Below are 21202 nucleotides of genomic sequence, written 5' to 3'. Positions count from 1 at the left end.
CATGTTTGGAAAAGAAGAGGAGAACATAGAGGGTGGCTCGAGGAGCACGAAGCACGAGGAAAGGAGAACAGGCGAGCAGCGGAGCTGTTGTTCGGTCGTCCAAGGAGCTCGGGCGGTTTGTGTTCTGCCAGGCCTGACCCGGGTATCCAGACCTGGGGCCTGCCCGCTGCATCCTGTCCTGGCCCTCCTCCTGTCCCGGGTGATTAGACCTGGGAGTACTGCAGCTGCAGCTCATCTCCGGCACAGGCATTCAGTGCCGTGCTGGGCCCAGGCATATCGGAGAAACCTGACGCATCGGCCGTGGAACGCCAACCCGAGGCCTCTTGCCTCTACTGGGCCCCGTCCGGTGGCCTAGTCTGCCGCTGGGCTTAACGAGACCCTACTTCACCGACCCTGCAAAACTCTGACCACCCGGAGCATCTGCACCCGCTTCTCCTACCCAACGACCTGGTGGTTCTTGACAATTTGTGTTTAGTCTTCGTCCTACTTGCTCGTCATACTCTCGTCCCGTCCATGTGTGCAGATAAAAGTATTCGTTGCTAACTTGGTCGGTCTGGTTGTGTATTTCGATTGGTGTCTCTGAAGAAGCCACGGAACAAGGTGGCAAGTAGCTCTAAAGAAAAGAACCTCCCAATTTTGGCGTCCACGGCAGGACCAGGCCGGCCAAGCAGCATTTTCCCGCGACTAGAGATCGGAGAAAAATGAGTGCACCAGAGTTGCTCGCGGTAGGGGAACGTATGGGTTTGCAGGGAGTCGAGTTGCGCAAGTGGGTTGAGAAGGGAAGACAGAGCTGCAGAACGTGAAGCGAAATCTACAGAACATGAAAGAGCGAAGCAGCGCTTGGAGCAAGAAAGCCAGATTTTGCAGCTGCGAGTGCGACTTGCGGAATTGGGAGAAAACGTTCCTAGTGTCGGAAGTGCTGAGCACGGTACCGTACCAGCTCCGGCTTTCCCAATTAGTCCTCATGGACTGATTCCATAGTTTCATGAGGCAAGGGACGATTTGGACACATACTTGAAGCGTTTTGAACACGTCGCCATTGGCCAGGGCTGGTCGAAAGAGAAATAGGCCATGGCTTTGAGCCTGTGCCTCAGCGGAGAAGCTCTCAGAGTATTTGGACGACTCTCTCCCGAGGACACAGTGAATTACGAGGTAGCAAACCTTGCGTAACTTCGGAGATTCCGTTTCATGGCTGAGGGCTACAGAGAGAAGTTTCGTGGAAGCAAGCCGCAAGATGACGAGACAGCTTCCCAATACGCCACAAGGCTGTTAAGTTTTTTTGACCGCTGGGTTGAGATGCGAGGACAAGGTCGCACATTTGAAGTGGTTCGGGACATGATAGTGACTGAGCAGTTTTTAAACAGCTGCCACAATCGTTTAGTTCTCTTCTTGCAAGAACGTGATTGCAAAACGGTGGAAGAGATTGCTGAGGCCGCCAATCACTTTTTTGAGGCTCAATGATAGAATAACCTCGCGGTTTTTAAAGATAGAGTTGAGCAGAATTCAGCGAAACCTAAGGAGGCAGCCCCAAACTCAAAGACTCAAGTTCGATGCTTCATCTGCGAGAAGATCGGACATAGGTCGGCGGATTGCCATACAAAATCGAAGCCCTCATACTGCACGTTATGTCGCAAATCAGGGCATGAAATTTAGTTGTGTTGACGCAGAAGTTCAAGTGACCGGGAGACATCTGCTTGCTGCACGTCCCCTCGAGATTCCTGCCCTGGTCGACAGCTGGGAAGAACATGCCTAGATGTTCGAGAGGAAGATTCGGCTCATAACCCTACTCCAATGAATACCAGCATGCCGGTGGAGCATGGAGAAGTGTTCGGACAAGCAGTGTCAGTGCTGCGCGACACTAGAAGTCATAGCATCATGGTGCGTCAGGCTCTGGTGCCCGAGGCTGCGTACACTGGTGAACGAGCATCCTTACATTTAGCGGATGATTCTAACATTGAAGCGCCTGAGGCGGAACTCATTATCAGGTCGCCATACTTCCCAGGCAAGGCTATTGCTAGGTGCCTGCCGACGCCTTTGTATGACGTAATTATCGGCAACGTTCCTGGTGCAAGCGCCCCATTTGCCGGCGTTCCAACAGTCTTGATGAGCCAGAGAAGCATACCTGCTAGTGATGATGGGTCCAGTACTTCTTTCACGGCACTGGCAGCGAAAGTTTCAGAGATTGGTTCGGATGCCACTTAAACCCTGCTCCAAATATCTCGGCCGGTTTTTCGCAAGAAACAAGAAGACATCGCCAGGTTAGACGTGTGTCGTCGCAAATTGAAGAAAACCTATCCCGGAAAAGGGCAGACGGCCTACACCTTCCATCTCGTTGACGACATTTTGTACCGGACATATTAAGTTTGTCCTGGAAAAACAATTGAACAAGCGATCGTTCCAGGTTTTGCGCCCTCAGGTCCTCGTGCAGGCACAAAAGAGTGCACTTGCCGGCCACCAGGGTGTCAGAAAAACTACTGCGAGAGTGCTTGGCGACTTTTACTGGACAGGGGTGCAAGCTGACATTAAGAGGTTTGTGAGGTCGTGTGATGCATGTCAGAGGACTGTCCCGAAAGGAAAGCAGAGCAACGCTCCATTAGGACGCATGACTAGTATCTCCACACTGTTTGAGCGGGTGGCTGTGGATATTATCAGGCCGTTAACACCCACCTCATCTAGAGGCAACCGATACATCCTTACCTTGGTGGATTTTGCCACCAGGTTTCCTGATGCCCTACCTGCCACTGACTCAGCCACTGTGGCTGAGGGTATGCTGGAAATGTTCTCCAGGATTGGATTCCCACTGGAGGTCCTTTGCGATCAGGCCTCATGCTTCATGTCTGCCCTAATGCAGGACTTGAACGACGTGCTCGCTATCAAGCACTCAAGTTCAACACTGTACCATCCTATGGGTTGGTAGAACAGTTTAATGGCACTTTGAAGAGTATGCTACGAAAGTTGTGCCAAGAACACCCGAAGTCATGGGATCGTTACCTGGCTCCGCTGCTTTTTGCGTACAGAGAGGCACTAAAGGCTAGCCTGGGCTTTTCTCCCTTTGAACTAATATATGGTCATCAAGTCCAAGGGCCAGTTACCATTTTAAAAGAGCTCTGGACGGCTGAGAAACTGTCTGACACTGTCAGAACAACATACGGTTATGTCCTTGATTTGAGGGAGCGTTTAGAAGAAACGCTGCAGCTTGCATAACAGAATTTGATGAGGGCACAGAGGTCACAAAAGATGTACTATGATAGGTGTACATCATGTAGAAAGTTGAAGGTGGGAGATCGAGCTCTAATTCTCTTACCCGCATCCCATAACAAGCTCATTATGCACTGGAAAGGACCTTTTGTGGTTACTGGCAAGAAAAATGACGTAGATTACTGGCTTGACGTGGGCTCTGGAAAGAAGTTATTCCACATAAACATGCTGAAACGCTACGAAGAGCTCCAGCCGGTGAATGCCCTACAAGCTTCCTCTTTCGTAGTTGTTGAGGAAGTCGAGTCTGAAAGCCCTTTGCCAACGTTCAGTGCAGATCCTTGGTCCCGGAGTGGACTGGGGAAGTGAGACTATATACGGAAGATTGCACTGGCGAATCGAGAACGATACAGGAGACAATGTTAGTCTCTGTGCTGTCCTCCAACGCCGCGGGAGCTTTAACGTCACAGAGCACATCTCATACAAAGCTCCTGGAGGTTTCGTCGTTGCCGCCGAGGACACCTTATCTAGGTCAGGATGCCTGGAACACAGTTCCAGGTGAATCGCACAGTGCATGTGCGTTGAGTGATGCCTTCTTGGGCATATTGCATTGCCCAAAGGCTTTTGTTAGAATTTTTGTGTATGCGTGACACAGACTCTCAGCAGACGGTATCAATGGTGTGGCCGCTCTGTGGTGTGTGCAGTGATGTCTGCAGCAGTGTTGTGTTGTGCGGTCCCCCAAAACAGCGCATCAGTGTCTTGAACCCAAGTTTTTTTTTTCTGTTCTCACAAGCTAGAATTCTTTTCGATCATCGAGATAGACTAACGCTAAACGAGGTGATAGGTGCATAAGCCAGTCTTCTGTCTCCCTTGCAGAGTGTGAATTTTTATAACTTAATAAAACTTGAAACGTAATGGCTTTTTTGACAAGCTGGTGGTTCCACGCAGGAGCATGTTTGTTTCTCTGCATATATATCTTCTCTGTTTGTTGAAGTAAACTTAGTTGTGAGTCTGCGCTTGTCCAGTTCTTTAAGTGTTTAGTCATCATCTTTTTTAGCGCAGTGCATTTAAGGAATTTCTATCGAAGAACGGAGTGAGGGCAATTACGGTCTCCCCCCTCATATCATCCAGCTTCTAATGGTGCAGCAGTAGTTCAAACCATCAAGGAAAAACTAAAAAAAAAAAATATGCCTGCAAGCGATTTGGAAACCAAACTAGCAAGAATCCTGTTTAATTACAGAATGTCGCCTCATGTCCTCACCAACCGGACTCCGGCAGAGCTGCTAATGCCTTAAGGCTGCATTAGACCAGCTGCACCCTGACCTCCGAGTATGAGTGGAATTCAAGCAACTGCAGCAGAAACATCAGTGCGACAGAGGAGCATGCCACGGGGACGTACCCCTGCCAGGTGAAAGTGAGTGGGCTCTGAACTTCAGGGATGGATGCCGGCAACCGTCGACAAGCCTACAAGTGCGTCAGCTGTGGGAGTCGTGCTTGGAGACAGAACCGTCTGGAATCGGCACAGTGACCATCTGCGTCATTGCGCATCACTGGAAACACCAGACAGCAACAGCGCACTCACGACATTGAAACAGTGCCACAAATTCCGGAAACTGACCCCCACATCATCAAGGCGAGGGCAGAGCAGGCTCTGGAGAAAGGCTGCCAAGAACCAATAGAAAAGGGATGTTTGCCAAGTCCGCACCAGATTACTCACGAGCCGGGACGCGCTCCAGCTACACTGGTACCTCTACGAAAGTCAACCCAAGAAAGGAGATCGGTGGTGCATCACTCTCCGTAATTTCGATTGTCGAGGGTAGGGGGAAGAATTGTGACGTGTGATGGTGACGTGGTCTGTTGCTGCAGAATGGTGACGTGGTCTACTGCTGCCGACGGTAGCGCCATTGGATAAAAAATGACAAGTGAGCGACCGGACTGGCAGTGGGCGTCCAGTCTTGGGACTGGGACTCGTATTTGGAAATAAAGCCATTCTTTTTTCCTTCGTTAGTCCAAAGTTGTATCAGAGACATGAAGCAAAGCATGCAGCCCGAAGAAAAAAAAAAAGTAAAGCTGGCAATGAACAAGGGAAGACGGTGGTGTGGTCCATTCCAAAAGTAAGAGTGAGTAAAAGTACAGCAAGAAGTAGAGAATTGAAAAATAGCACAATGCAGCAATGTGCAGAATGAAGCACGAGGCAATGGTGTGTGCAGCTTTGCCGCATATGACTATACTTGTTTGACTATACTTGTTTGCCGCATTTGACTATACTGACTAGCCGTGTTTATATTCTCATCTACTGCCTTATAAATTACAGCGGAAGATGATGCATAGCTTTGGTTTTCACATGAAATTAAACTCTGTTGTATTCGTAGCCACGTTGCCATCATGCTGAAGAGGTACTTCCACAAGATGCTAGCAAAAAAAAATCTGATAAATGAAAAAAAGAAAAAAAAAAGATTGCACAAAGAGAAAGTAAGAGAAGGATACAAGTTATTTTGGAGTGTTTCTTTTTTTCTTTTTTTTTTTTTCATAGAGCGACAAAACGTGTTTAGTAAGGAGCCAGCCAGTATCTGCAGGGCCATGTCATCACCAACAACTGACATTGCAGTGAGCCAATATGTCAAAGTGTGGCGCAAAGTGAACAAAAACTATTCTGCAGCCACATGTAGCAGCAGGATTTCGCTCAAATGGTGCAAGTGTTCCACCACTGACAGTACTCTTGTGCCAGCAAAGCTGCCCTGTTCGTACTACCGCGGCTCAGGAATGTTATTTCTTTCTGCAGGTCTAGCTGGTTTCAAATAAACACACAAACAATGGCTTATTGTTGGAACCAGTGCTAAAACACACCATAAAACTTTGTAAAGGACAGTGTGGGATACCACCCGCTGGACCTTAGCTTGGCCACAGTGCAGCAGCTCTGCTACTTGCATGGTTCTAGCTATTGCTTTTGTAGCACTTGTATTCGCCATGCGCAGCGCCTATAGGGGCGCCACTGAAAGCCGCGTAGCGGCGGCCGTCGGAACCCGAGGCGGGCCGCATGCGGCAAGCGGGGCCGTGGTGCGCGCGTGCGATCAGCCGTTTGTGCGCGTCTCGCGGGCTCTTCCGCAGTGACAGGATCGCACTGTATAATAGTGGACATGTGTTCGATATCACTGCCGTCTGGGACTACATCGCCTCCACATGCATGAAGTGTCTGCTGAAGACGAGCGTCTACGAAGTGGAGCTCATTTTGAGTTCCCCGCTTTCACAACATCGCCACGCCAATTCGTTCATTCCTTGACCTATGAAACAATGTTCTTTCCTTGCTTAATGATACACGTTTGCTTCGTTTACATGCAATATATCGCTACAGTAAACTAGGTAGCATCGTCGAAACTGCGAGCGGTTTTCGTACCGGTGCGACCGCAGGAAAAGCCAGCGAGCTTGCAAACCAGCATTCTGAGCATCAGAAAAATAGCGCATATTGGGCTCCTGTAGCAAGAGTTCAGATTTTTCATGCTTGTGCTTTATCATGGCCTGTACAGCATGGATTTCACGTCCGTTGGCAAAAAGGCAGAGAGGGTAGATACTTTCATGGGGAGTGAGATATATCAGCAGAGGAATTATCTGAAAAGCTGAATCACAGGTTAGTCAAGGGCATATTAGAGTTCAATTTTATGTCCTATTTATTATTGTAGTATCATCTTCATTTCATTCGTATTACCCGCGTTAAACTGCAGAATTGCAGTGCGCTTTATAACCAGTTCTAGAGCCCTTAGTCTGGATAGCAAGTGCAGCGACATGTTATGTTTTCGTAATCTTGCCAGACAACGCACGAAAGGTGCAATGACAAGCAGAAAACACTGAAAACATAGTTTATCACTCAGCCCTGCCACACGGAAAATTTAACGCCATTTCCATCAAATGACATTCGTTCAAAATGATATTTGTTTGCTACTATATACACGAGAAAATATAATGACATCTGATGAAAATGACATTAGGTACTGAATGAGTTAGCTCATCCGAATGCGATCAACGAGGAAATATGTTAATCTACACACGAGACTCGGTGAGAAGATACACCCAAAATAAATTACAAAAGTGCCACCTGCATTAAATACTAATATGCTCCTAAAATTTTGCAGCTAGTCATCTATGTGAAATATGCCACATAGCATCGTAAAAAAGAACTGGCACCCATAGCTGCCAAGCAACCCGTAGCCACCGCACTCGGCGCGGGCGGAACAGGTCGCTTCTGTTGCCGCGGTTTGTCGGCGCCAAGTTAGCCAAGTCGCCGACACGGCGGATTTCTTTCGCCACCTTTAGAAAAGCACGCTCTATTGATCTTAAATAATACGCGCTTAATTTGATGAAGGAATCTAAAAAAAAAAAATCTTTACTGAGGATCGCTATTATGTAACGAGATTTTGGAAGAAGTGATAACAGCAATAAAAGCAAATTTCTGCTCACATTAGCAGTGCCGCTGGTGTGATGCAGCTCATCCGATTTCGTTCTCTAGCTCCGCTGCCAAGACGCCGCCGAAGTTACACCTTCCGTTTGCTTTAAGACAATTGAGTTGATACTAAGGGAGTTTTATGAATATGAAATTTACTATTTCCAAAGCGCTTCCAGCTACGACATTGATGCGAAACCGTTTAGGCGTTTAGGCCTGGCGTCGACTAGGGCCCAGCACACGGCCAGAGAGCCGTCGTCGGTCGCTTTCGCGGGCCGCGTCGTTGCGGTAAGCTCGCGGTATCTGATGTGGCAAGCGTTACGAATTTGCCGTATGCTTTCTTGATGAGGCTAACCTCGGGCATTTTTCGACGGGCCTTAATACGCCAAGCGAACGATCAGGGGAAAACGTACGGGAGTCAACAGGGCTGTAGTATGCTTTGGCATAGGGAGATACTCGAAGGTTCTATAAAAGCGCCGTCGGACAGTACACTAGATACTGCCTATTTTACGTATTGCTCTTGACACTTGCTTTAGTGCGCAAAGTGTAGGTTATTGAAACTCGTACGCGTATATCGCAGTCAAGCGCAGACTTGCGCACCTTTCGTGCCCTTTCGTAAACAAATTAACGCCGCCGACACTGCCGCTAACTTCGTAATTGGTAGTCCTAATCAACAGGTTGTTTTCAAGGGAAGCAAGACATGAATGTCAATTGAAAGGCGGCTTTCGTTTACAGCGCAATAATCTTAGCAACATATATTGAAGGCGCACCAACATTTGCATATCAATCGCAGTTACCATAATTTGGAAATGGCATTAGCTTTGGTCGTGTAGCAGCGCGTTGAAAAAATGACATTAACCTGAACAAATGTCACTCGGAGACTGCTTGCTTTCTGCGTCGAACGCCGCGATTCACGGCCGCCGTCGTTCTCGTGAAGCATATAACTGGATACTTATACAAACGTGTTCCTGGCAAGGTTTTATGTGTGTTCGAAAAACCAACTGCGCGGTAATTCTTCCCGAACATTGCTAAATGTTGACAGCGGCGTTATATCCGTTAAACCGCGACCAAAGATGAAAACACGACGCGGCGCGCATAGACGCTGACATGAACAGCGCCCGACCGAGCCCGCCTACGCTTTGCGGCTTTGGCGACAGGCGGCGTTGTCGGCGTTTTGCGCATCGCGTATAAGCCAACTGTCCCCAAGAGCTAGCCTACGTGCTCAGAGAGTGGGGTGGTGGCTTGACTATCAGCCACAGGCGAGCATGCTGCACTTTCCAGTGTACCCCAAGTCAAACCCTCTGCAAAAATACAGTTCTTCAGAAAGCAGTTGCAGAGTAACACCGCCCTTTACTCAAGCTATTTTCTCAAAAGCATAGAAAGTTTTAGTCTTAGCGAGATAGCGATTCTAACCATAGGACTAGATTTTATAATAACTCCATTCAGTTTTTCCTGCATTACGTAGACTTTCCTTTCCAGCATAGCGATCATGGAAAAAAGTAGCATGTGCAGAGGCATTACTTTTTGCTGCACAAGAAACTCGTTTAATTCAGCCTTCAAAGGACCAGAAAAAAAAGTGTTGTTACTAAATAGGCCTGAAAAAATTCTAAAAACCATTTGCATTACAGTAATTTTATCTTATGAACACCTGCACGACAGTTGTATGCATTTGATATGAACCCAAAGTGCAAATGACTGTTTTCCACAATTTTTTGGCAAGTGATTTGTTTTGCACACACTGTCAGAAACATTCAGAATTGCTCCAAAATCGTAAAAAAGTCTATTTGCAGTGTGCCATAGTAGGTGTGGTGTCGCTTCACAAAACAGACTCATCTTTTTTTGAGGATGCTTCACTGCACTATCACGCATTGCACTGAAGCATGCAGTACGGTGGAGCTGCGTGTGCCCAACATGCAGTTTCACTGTAACGGAAGAGGCAAGTGGATGCACGTGACGGATATAAGCGTAGGCATTAGAATAGCGCAACGCCATCTCAAAATAAAAATAAAACTACAGTGATGCGCCAAGCACCATGTGAAATGCCACGACTGTCCGAAGTGTGTACTGGACTGCAGACACAACATGGCGTGACTTTAAAGAAAGCGAAACCAAAACTATGAAATTAAGATATATTTTGGAAATGAGTAACTTCCGATCGTTGTCGTGCTCGCCATAGCTTCGTGCGTGGGCCTGTCCCATGCAGTACAGGTTTGAGGAGGTCTATTTCAGTAATCCCTGGCTGCATGGGTCGTACCTCAATGCGACCATTAACTGGAGCAAGCCCACCCCATGTCCGAATTAACAAGCGTCCAAAACCATAGACTTACATGGGTGCTTGCCAGAACAAGGCGCTTGCGCTTGCCTTGTTCGAATTATCCAAAATTCCAAATTAATGGGGGCAAATTAGCGAGGTTTTATTGTACACAAGTTGAACATTTTTATAAGATGTACTAACAAATAATTAAATGCAAATTTATATATGAAAATACAGCACACATATATTCAGGTGCTGTTTCATATCGGTAAACCATTGAGAGTGCTGCATCTGTTTTTGTCGGCTTACACTGCTCATGTGACTTCATTCAATTAACTAGTATACACAAATTTACACCCGGTTAAAGCATCTCTCAATGGCTGCGCTAGAGTGGACGTCAATGAGTGGTTGACTGATCTAGCACTGCGGCATACAGAATGCAGTTTAGAAATTAGGAAACAACTACAGACAGCACAACGAAATACAATATTCTCACATCAGAATGCAATAGGTCCTGCCCACAAAACAAAGAAGAGCAGTCACCTTGAGAACGATGATACCAGCCTGTCGTTGAAAAGCAAGAAGCTGTGGCACACCGCTTCTCCTTTAAGACTGCAGCCCTGAAGCATTTCCAAGATTTCCTGCAATAACTTTGTGCACGATGATGCAACGTCCTTGTTGACTACAACTTGTTCAAGTGCCTGAAAATAAATAAAGAAATATGGTATGGTATACAGTGTCCAGAGACCATCAACTACGAGCAATGCTGTAGTGGACAGCTCCAGTGATTTCACACACAGCACAAGGCGTTTCACCTGCATCAACACGAGACTGCTGTGGCCAGAACTGAACCCGCGTTAGGGTGCCTAGAAGGGGAGGTGTGAAGGATATGCTGCTCATAGAGAGGAGTGGCCCTCTCCGTGCGATTGCCACTAGAGGAAAACAGAGTGCTGCAGTCACGGGCACCATCAGCGCGTGGTTTGGCATTGTTTGTTAATGTGTATTTTATGTAGTTTGCCGTGTGTGCTGCTTGTTTATGCCTGCTGCATGCTGCAAAAATATCATCAACATGAAAGAAAAAAATATGAGAGACGGTGCTTTGTTCCTGGGTGCAACTCCGAATACAAGTCGTGTTTGGATAGAGTTCTTTTTCCACGTGCCAACTAGCTGAGATCACTTTGACAGAAGGCAGACTGTTTCTGTGCATCTTGCTTCACAGATGCAACAACGAACGTTAAGGTGTAGCGCATATATTGGTGTGCTGCACATCTCTAATCTTTGCGTTTTGATGGCAGCACTTGGGCAAAGCGCTGGTTTTTCTCATCTACAATTGTCTGTCAGCAGGTACAGGTGCGGACATAAGTAAACGGAGCACGCTTTTCCGTTCAAATTAAAATCCCGCTTTCTGCACTGAAGATAAGAAAATAATATTTGTCCAAGTAGAAGGGCACTGGTGCCTACTACCAGTTGGAACATAACATGACTGCCAGTTTCAATTATGCAACGCGTGAAAACGTTTAGAAGCAAATTGCATGCTCCATTAACTTTTGTCCGCAAGGGTACATTCAATCGACTGAGGTCGCGACACTCATGTAAAAGCATCAAAAAGAGGGAGCTATTTCCTCCGTTTCCAAAGTACAAACGGTTTCCAAAGCATATGTTCGCACGAAGAATTGATAATGGTCTTAATTTCGTTCAGGTAGGCTGCATGAGGCCAGCAAAGACGGCTGATTTCCAAGGAACTCTGGATTAGTGGGCACACTGGATTGCTTTCAAATGTGATAACAGGGAAAAACTTCTTGGGTGATCCTGGCAATACCTATTGTGTTCACCTCAAAGAAAAAAGAAAATATTACACATGCATTCAGCCCTAAGAAGAAACCACGAAAATTTACAGGCTTCAAGAAAGCAGAAAGCTTGTGTTAAATATCGCAGATGCCCACAACTGCTGTCATATTTCACCATGTTTGGAAGCTATGTGACAAAAGCAGTGTACTACAATCTTTATCATGTCTAAAGAACTATGATGCCTGTTAAATCTTCAAACATTCAGTAAAATTTCTACAACAACCTTAATTTTCTCGACGCAAGCAAGCAGACATGATTACAGTGCCCCTGACTACAGCGCCGCTGCGCGGAATTCATGTAAGCAGGGCCGCTTTTTCCCAGCCGGTTTTCACACCTCCCCTCCTAGACACCCTACACGCGTCCTTGGACTCAGCTAGTCATGCATCCCAACCACCGTGCTACCACAGTGGGGCAAGAATATATTGGATGTTACATAGACCACTTTGAGAAATTCCAAAATACAGAGTTTAAAACAGACAAAATATATTTGCAAAAACAAATTCAGACGGCAGACGTAACTTATTGTAAAAACTAAGACTTAAATAGCTAATCAATTAAGACTCTCTAATTAAATTTTATTAAAGAAATACAAAAGCTAAATATTTGCTTGCACATTTTCTTTTTTATAATGCTGAATAAGAGAGATTAAATATCAAGATGCCTCAAGGCACAGCGAAGTGATGGGAACCATGTCGTTAACCGTTTCACTGTCTGGTGTTTCTGGCCGTGACGGGCGCACCCCCACTGTCAGCTTGGTTTCAGAAGACGAGCATATCAGGGAACATGCATAGCAATTTATTTTTGATTATGATTGCTATACAAATAACATAGTCAATGGAATATGCACATTTCAGTGTTCTGCAGGTGTTATCATCATCATCAGCCTGACTGTAAATGAGATAAATGAAGATAATATAAGAAAAAACACTACTCGATACTTCTTGAGAGTCCGAATCCGAGCTCGGCTCGCATTCACAATCAGAAGAGCCATTGCTTTAGTCCGCAGTCAAAGGTCCCGCGAGGTCAGCCATCCGAAAGTAACCGTGCGCACTTTCGGTGGCCCGCACAACGGAGAGAAATGGCACGTTGTGAAATCAAGATGACAGAGGGGGATGGAAGGAGGCTAAAACCGCCTCCTTTGCTGCTGCTAGCCGCAAGCAAGGGCGCGGCGAGAGAGAGCGAAAGCAGCGATCGAGTCATGTGTCTACCTATTGGAGAAGCAACGGCGCGAGCCCCTGAACGTGACGCATTGTAGCAGACACGCCAACAATAAAAATAAAACCTGCAAACCGCTAACGCGCCGCATGATTGCTTAGCGCGGTAGCACGCGTGGAGTGACGCGCCCCCTAGCAAAGAAGGTGGCGGGGGTGGGCGCGGTGGCTCCATACTCAATATATATGTACCGTCTTTGCCAAAAGTAACCAGGCTGCTCCGAAGGCAAGCGGAGCAAGCACGCGGCCGTGTGGCGGCGTTGCGCTTGCTGTGGCTTATCGGTGCGCGTCAGCTCCGAGGGTAAAACAGCTGACGTAACTTCGCACTCTCACTCTCGCCCGTTGGATGATAAAAACTAGGCGCGTATGATGTGCGGGTTGCGGTTTCACGCGTGCGAAGCCTGGTTGTGCCCAGCGAGGGCGCTCAGTATAGCGACGGGGCTATTCGCTCTTCTCGGCAACTGCGGAAAACAGAAAAGCAGGTGACAGTAGACATGGTGAGCTCTTGTTGTTTCTAGGACGAATATGTGCTAGGTTTGCTAGACAGTGTCGCCCTGAAATAAGGGTTCCGCGAGCGAGAAAGCAATCATGTGCATATAATGGCTAAGCGCGAGGAAGGGTTCATCTTAGTTGCTTACTTAAACAAAAATTTACCTACAAGCATATGCAAAGATTGGTTAGGATCAATCAATGCGCTTATTTTTATACAGCCCCCCCAGGGGCTAACACAATTTCGCAAGCATAAAAGAGAGATAAGGGGCTTGAAAGGGTTCACAAGTTTTGCCATATCTTTGTACCGGAGTTACGACCCGTTATGTGGCACTATACGCAAAGAACCTTGGTGAAAGCATATTGAAATTTCGAGGTGTGTTATCATTATTTAATGCACAGGCGCATCAAACACGCAGGAAAGCGCAATACTGCTGGTGCGTTTAGGCAGTGGATTACAGAACACAAGCACGTATAATTATATAGCGAGAAACACGACATAATATCTGCTTCAGGGAAGTTGCCGAGAAAAGCGAATAGCCCCGTCGCTATACTGAGCGCCCTCGCTAGGCACAACCAAGCTTCGCACACATGAAACCGCAGCCGGCACATCATACGCGCCTAGGTTTTATCATCCAACGGGCGAGAGTGAGGGTGCGAAGTTACGTCAGCTGTTGTACCCTCGGAGCTAACGAGCACCGATAAGCCACAGCGAGCGCAACGCCGCCACACGGCCGCGCGCTTGCTCCACCAGCCTTCGGAGCAGCCTGGTTACTTTTGGCAAAGACGGTACCAACACAGCGCAGGGTGAAAATATGAACTTGTAGAAAGATTTGACAGATGGTGAAGCCAGTAAAAGCGTGCCAGCTTCACGCTCAGGAGCGAAGTTTTGAACGCATGATAGAGGACGTACATGTACATTGGTGACACTGTGGGGGGGAAGCGTGAAAACACACTGGTACGTTCGTGACAGCGAAAGGGTTAATTGCAAAATTTTCGCTGCGTAGGCCTTCTTCGCAGTGGTTCTTCAAACTCAAAGCCAACAGTCATCGGTGACATCTTCGAATTGTGGCCGTATAAAGAACCCCGGCCCCGCTTCCTCGTCAGTGAGCACGGCGAAGTGATGAGAACCATGTCGTAGACTGCGAAGTTTTCACCGTGCAGGCCTTCTTCGCAGTGGTTCTGCAAACTCAGGGGCAACAGGTATCGGTGATGTCTTTGGATTGTGACCTTATAAAGAAGCCTTGCCCCGCTTCCTTGTCAGTGGGCACGGTGAAGTTATGGGAGCCATGTCATTGACTGTGAACTTTTCACTATGCAGGCCTTCTTCAAAGTGGTTCTGCAAACGGTCATCGGTGACGTCTTCAGACTGTGGCCGTATAACAAACCCCTGCCCCACTTTCTCGTATGTGGGCACGGCAAAGTGATGAGAGCCAAGTCGTTGACTGCAAACTTTTCACTATGCAGGCCTTTTTCACAGTAGTTCTGCAACTCAAGGACAACAGACATCGGTGACGTCTAAGATTGTGATAGTATAAAAGAACCCCTGCACTGCTTCCTCATCAGTGTGCACGGCGAAGAGATGGGAACCATGTCGCTTACCGCGAAATTTGTTTGCATTGTGCAAGTCAGTCACCTCATTACCAAATTAAAGTCAGTCAAAGAAATACTCTTGTCGTGCCGTGACCACATACTGTTCTGTACATTTTCTATGACTGCTATCTTGTGCGTAAATTGCTGGCTTGTGGCAATGTTAAACAAATCCCGCGACCAACAACCAATCAAATGCTCAGCACTCTCCTGCATGGTCAAAGTGAAAAAAGATGAAAATGACTAACCTCAAAACTCACTAGAGCTATAATCACAGAATCCAAATCAAAAATAATTTCCAGTTGCACTCCCTGTAAGTTTCCCTAAGAGGTGAAGGCAACATAATCTCTTCATTTTGTGATGGCTTCACAAAGCACTAAACTGGTTGGGTTGATCTTGAAGACCTCAGTCTATGCTCAAATATAGTTTATGGCATCGCTGAGCAACCAGATGAAACTGAGGATTCCCTGAAAGATAGTGTCATTACCTATGCATTCGAAAGACAGTGTCAAATGCAAATACATTGCATGGATTCACCATCTCGGCCACCAAATTTACCGGCGGGTCACTTCCAAGATTACACCGAAAAACAAGCTATTGTGGAAAATTAAGGATACTAACTTTTTTGTTCAAAATGATTACAGTCAGCCTACTTCACGAAAGTGAAAAAAAAAGTGTGAAGGCCGATAGGGATAGTGAGAAGCATGAGTCTTTAATTCACAACAAATAAAAGGTTAATGATACTTTGTTTATATGGGATGACGCAAAGATGCACGGCAAAGATGGGATGCACTTTCTTCCAAGATGACGCTGCATCAAAAGTGCTTAGACTACTAAACTTTAACGTGCAGAGCCTTGCAAATAAAACTGATACCTGCTCTTAGCTTATGATCCTCGCGTAACTGTTATTACAAAAAACTGACTTCACGACGGCATAAGCAACTCACATATTAAAGTACGACCATCCTTCTCGAGGCAGTGGCATAGCTATAATCCTAAAAAACTCTTAAGCGGTCTTCTTTTGAATCAGCTAGATGATCACAAAAGCTTGCTTATGAAGGTCAACTGCTGGGGCCACTTGTTTATGCTATGCGCTGTCTGCAGGCCTCCATCTGCTAACCCTGATTTTTTGTTGAAATTACACAACCGCTTATTTCCATCATGGTCATTGATTTTGATTTTTCTGGTGTTGACCGGAGTAATACCCGTTCTGGCTATGACCTTTCTAATTTTCTTGGCAATATTATGTTAATGTGTGATTTAACTCAGACTGTCACCGAATTAACCAGAGTGATGGGCAATACTCACTCTATACCTCACCTTTTTCTTGTTAGTTCTAGTAATATCCAGTTATTCCGTGACCGGTATTTTTGATCACAAAAGTGTTCACCTGTCTTTGCCCCTTGTAAACCCCAAAGTACAAAGGCAACAGAAGATGAAAACTGTGAATGATTACTTAAAGGCTGATGACCAAGTCAATTACTGATCGTCCCTGGTATATTTGTGACAACTTTCAGACAACTGCAAACCCAGTTTGGAACATGCTGAAATCAACCGTTCATTACTACATCGACAATCTTGTTCCTAACAAGCGCATTAGGGTCAGCAGAAACCACCCATGGGTAACTAGGGGGGGGGGGGGGGGGGGTCATATAAATTTATCGGAGACTTAAACATGCCAAAAGATGTGGTAAACAGCCCTCCCCCTAACACACCTTAGAAATGAGCTTACATCAAAACTGTCTGATGCTAAGACAAGATATTTTAGTTATTCCATTCCGCAATTTTTAGAAAGTAACCCTGATAAATTTTGGCACTACCTAAGTGATTGGAGTAATGCAGCAACTAAGATATCAATAGACTAATATGTTTTTGAAGGCACATCTAACTTAGCCAACCACTTCAACTCTTATTTCCAATCTATGTTTTCCCCGTCGCTTCCAGATATAATTCATAATAACCTCGCCTCTGACTTTGCAACCGAATGCATAACTTATGAAGGTGTTTTGAATATGCTTAGTCGGCCCGGATAACATACCTAATGCGTTTCTGTAATAACCCTTATGCCAAACCACTTGCTCATATTTTAACTTATCTTTTTCGTTTGTCATTCACTGAATGTATTTATCCAAATGACTAGCGTATGGGCAGAGTGGTTCCAATCAATAAAAGAAAGGTGACAATTTGAATGTAGCGAACTGCAGGCCTATCTGGATAACTTCCATTACGTAAACTTATTGAACCCATCATATCAGACTATATCGTATCATACCTTGAAGGAAAGAAAATACTTGCATCATTTCGACACAGGTTCAGAAGAGGCCTACTAAAGGAGTATAGACACCAATTTTTGAAGTGTTGGATGGAATATTGTTGCTTCCCTGATTATACAGAGATGCTTCCCAGGTAATCCCAACCTCTCATGTCGCCGCAAAGATATTATAACTTGATTTTAAATACAAGCCAGGTAAAGACTCCGTTTTTCGAACCCATCGACAGTGATCTCTCTGTGATGAAAACGTGTACATAGGTAAACAGCATGACGTCATCAAACAACAGTGATGTGGAGTCAGCAGATCAAAGAGCAGTGACGACACAGGATAGCTCACCGTGTCTGCCGTCGACTGGGCACGCCAGGGAAAGCTCTACGCTTCTCGCAGGACTCAATAGCTTTTCACACTATCTTCGTTGCTGCATATTACAATTACTTCACCTGGTGCCGATTCTACGGTCAGAGTGTTTTTCAAGTGCATTGCTTGGGTATACTTTGTGCGTGCGTACGGACACACAGATCGGACTGCGAAAAGGGGAAGCACAATTAATTTACTGATTTCATTTACGCTGCACTTGTACAACTTGAACCTGGTTTACATTGAAAGGGAACAGTGACGTTCGTCAGGCCGCTATTTCCAGCCAACCTCTAGGTTCTTTGCACCGTGCTGATGTCAGTTCAAAAAGAATTACAAAAATCAGCACACAGAAACGAGAGTTATTCGGTTTATAAAATTCTAAATACAAGAAAAAAAGAACACCGCATCTGAGCTGCTGTGAGAGAAAGCCCCTCTCCCATTTCGCTTGCCCAGTGCTCAATTTGGGCGGAACCTATGAGAAGTGCAGCTTTCTGCTGACATATAGGAAGCTCTCCACCATGGTTGTCTGTATAACTCAACCTATAGCCGCGCCTTTTGACAGCGTCGTTACCATAGTAACAGCAACCACGTGTGTCGCACGGCTGCTGAGGTGTCGGGTTTCGCCTAAAAGTTGGAGCACCATGAAGATGGTCAATGGGTTATTTGTCGTAATCCAGCCCTTGTTTACGTTGACGACTTGACCTTTACAGCGGGCTCGTCGGAATAACTGCAGAGCCTGCTTGATATCTACAGCGTGAAAATGGCTAGGCTTCGTTTGCAGTTCAGTGCAGAAAAGTGCGTGCTGATGTCACGGCCGGGGTGCAAGAGGCTCTGCAGCTGGCATGGTCTTTTCAGAGAGAAACGGTGCGCATAGTGAAGCCGCGAAGTGCCTTGGCATGCACCTCAGCACAGGCCCGGACTACCTAGCACCTCAGGAGCGGTATGTCAGAGCGAAAGCCGGTAGGGTTTCCTGGGTTGGCATGCACTCTGGGTGTTCAATCGCTACAAAGTCGTGCGTGCTTAGTAGAAGATGGTTGCGGTGCCCAGGCTGACATACGCCAACGCCACACCATGCCTCTCGGCTGGGACGCACAAGTTTCTGGAGAGGAGGCAGAGAGAGGTGGGCAGGATGGCGCTGTGTATTCAGAGGAACACTTCGGTGGACGGAGTGCAGGGAGACCTGCGCTGGTCCTCGTTTCCTGCGCGAGAGGCAGTTGTGAAGCTGTGCTATGAAGACCGATGTCTCCGTCTGCCCAAAGCTAGCCTACCCCATCAGACACTGCTCCGCACCGCCTTTGCGGGCGAGTTGACAAGGTGGACCCGACGGTCAGCAAATCTGAATCGCCGTTTTGGTGTTCACCGGCCCCCATCGCTGCTGCTGCTGCGGATCACTCAAGCGCTACTTGTGCGTAAGTTCAACGAGCGCGAAAGGCGGAGACGGAGGAGTGACGTACAAGACTTAAGGCAAATCCTACCCTGTACCTGTACAGGGCCAGCAAGGAGGTCATCTGCCAGGGACGACTACATGACAACTCCCTGGGCAGTGGTCTGCTGGCGGAAGCCCGCTGCAGAGTGTTGCGGACTCGGATGTGGCGAGCGCGCTTCACGAGCGATCTTGACACAACTTGCACCATCTGTGGAGCGTCAGCATAAACGATCAGCCACGTGACTTTGGGCTGTCCAGTGATTTTTCCGACCTCCGAGATCCGGATGTTGTGAGCTGCCTTGAGATTTGAAGAGTCTGCGGGAGTAAAGACCACAAAGCGGCGTCTCGAATTATGGTGGCATTGGAGAGCCCTGCGACCTCGGCGGCGTTTGGTGACAGCTGGTAACCTTTGTGCTTGTAACCACAGAGCCTGGGCAGCAAATTGACGTAATTTTTTTTCCCTTTTTGTCTTTGCCGCGTCAGAGAAGGAAACGTCATATCCGTTAACGAGCTTTGCCGTCGTTTGTCGCTCACATCGGTTCCAGAACACTGATTATTGAAACGGATTAAAACTATTTCACCCTTATGATAGGGCTTTGGGGCATCGGGAAGGTGCAAAGAACCTATAGGCCGGCTGGAATTAGCGGTCTGGCCGAATGTCACGGCGCCCCTTTAAGGCTGCCTGCTGTACTCATGTCCCAAGAGCATTCCTGGACAAGTGCACAGCTTTCGGCAGCAGCGCCACCCACTGGCGCGCCGGGAGACATGAACTGTGCTGCCGCTCCCAACCTGCCCTAGATGTCACTAGGCCTAGCTGATTTCACATCGAAGCGGCAGCGGACGGCGCTTCGGAATGGGCTAACGCTCTAATAAATGTTTTACTTTCGCACTGCTTTACTGGGAAGCCCATCTCATAATAAAATATATTCTTGATTCGCACGCCGCCTTCAGCAGCGGAGCTAGCAGACGCCAGGTGAGTCGCACCGCGCAGCATCACTTTGCCCATGCAAGCCCAGATGACTTTGACAGCACCAGATGAAGCTTGGACGGCGACACTCAGCCTGCCGCGTCGGGACCAATCAGCACCGCAGGCCATGGTGGTTGATGATGGGTGATCGGGCAAATTATTATTATTTTTTTTTTTTACTGCTAAAACAATTTTTTTTTTTTTCGAACCCATGCTTGGAGCTCACAGTGCCGGCAAACCGGAATGAGAGAGCAGCGCCTTCATAGTAATCAGTACCTTTGTTCAACATGTCCTACCAGCTGATAATTCCTGCACGCCAACCGCCAAGCTTTCGTGGCTGCTGTTGATTTCTGCTTTTTCACTTGAATCGCTGGCGCGCTGATCGAAATCAAAGTGCTCGGCAATGTTGACAACATCTGCGCCTTCGGGCGAAACGTCGGAGAATTAATTATGCCATGCTGAAGCGCTGCTCGACATTTTCTTGCACGTGCGATCGCAAGCAGACGAAAAACACTACCTGTATGCGTCATTAGGTTGTGTGTGTACGTGTCATCAGTCTTGCCAGTAGGAGGCACTCGTGTGGCGCGTTCGAGTCTTTGACATCATCGCGCACTCGAGCCCGTAGAGTTTGAAACCAAAACTGGTCCTGATAAATGCCCTGATAATTATTTGAGCTGTGTTGGGGCTTTTTGGGTCACAGTCCCTCTGTTTTGGACCATCGTGGATTGTTTAAAGCAAAAATCCCGAAACAGAAAATGTATGTGTCTATACTCCTTTACCCACCACACAGCTCATGACCATGATTCAAGAATTTGCTTCACCACGAGATAAGGGCGTTTTCGTATAAAACAGCGCGAAGACACGGGACGAAGAAGAACGAAAAGACACACGGCGCTGAACTTGCAACTGCGTTTATTGGAAAAAACACTGTCTTATAAAGGCAAACATTAAGCATGAGCGAATGCGCCTTGTTAGACATGCTCTTGTCACATAATTAAAATGAGTCATACCCGCACGTGTGATCATAGTCATTCCCCCTTGTTTAACATGTCCATTTCCTTATGAGATAAGGCTACCAATTCCCGGCTGACACAACCTTCCTCACGATATGGTATGCCTCGGCTATTTCCCTTGTGACCCATCATTATGAACAAACA

General features: G+C 46.9%; 1 protein-coding gene across 1 annotated transcript in view; it reads right to left on the bottom strand.

Moving 5' to 3' along the window:
* Positions 1 to 21202, bottom strand: part of HPS1 (Hermansky-Pudlak syndrome 1 protein) — a 117803-nt gene that overhangs the window by 89323 nt on the left and 7278 nt on the right. The window contains exon 5 of the mRNA XM_084591641.1: positions 10428 to 10585. Coding sequence (XP_084447767.1) covers positions 10428 to 10585 — 158 coding nt within the window. The remainder of the gene's footprint in view (positions 1 to 10427; positions 10586 to 21202) is intronic.

This window comes from Amblyomma maculatum, chromosome 1 (genome assembly GCF_055883805.1).
Source record: "Amblyomma maculatum isolate TAMU_Amacu chromosome 1, ASM5588380v1, whole genome shotgun sequence".
NCBI classification, from domain to species: domain Eukaryota; kingdom Metazoa; phylum Arthropoda; class Arachnida; order Ixodida; family Ixodidae; genus Amblyomma; species Amblyomma maculatum.
This window is presented reverse-complemented; position numbering and strand designations above follow the sequence as displayed.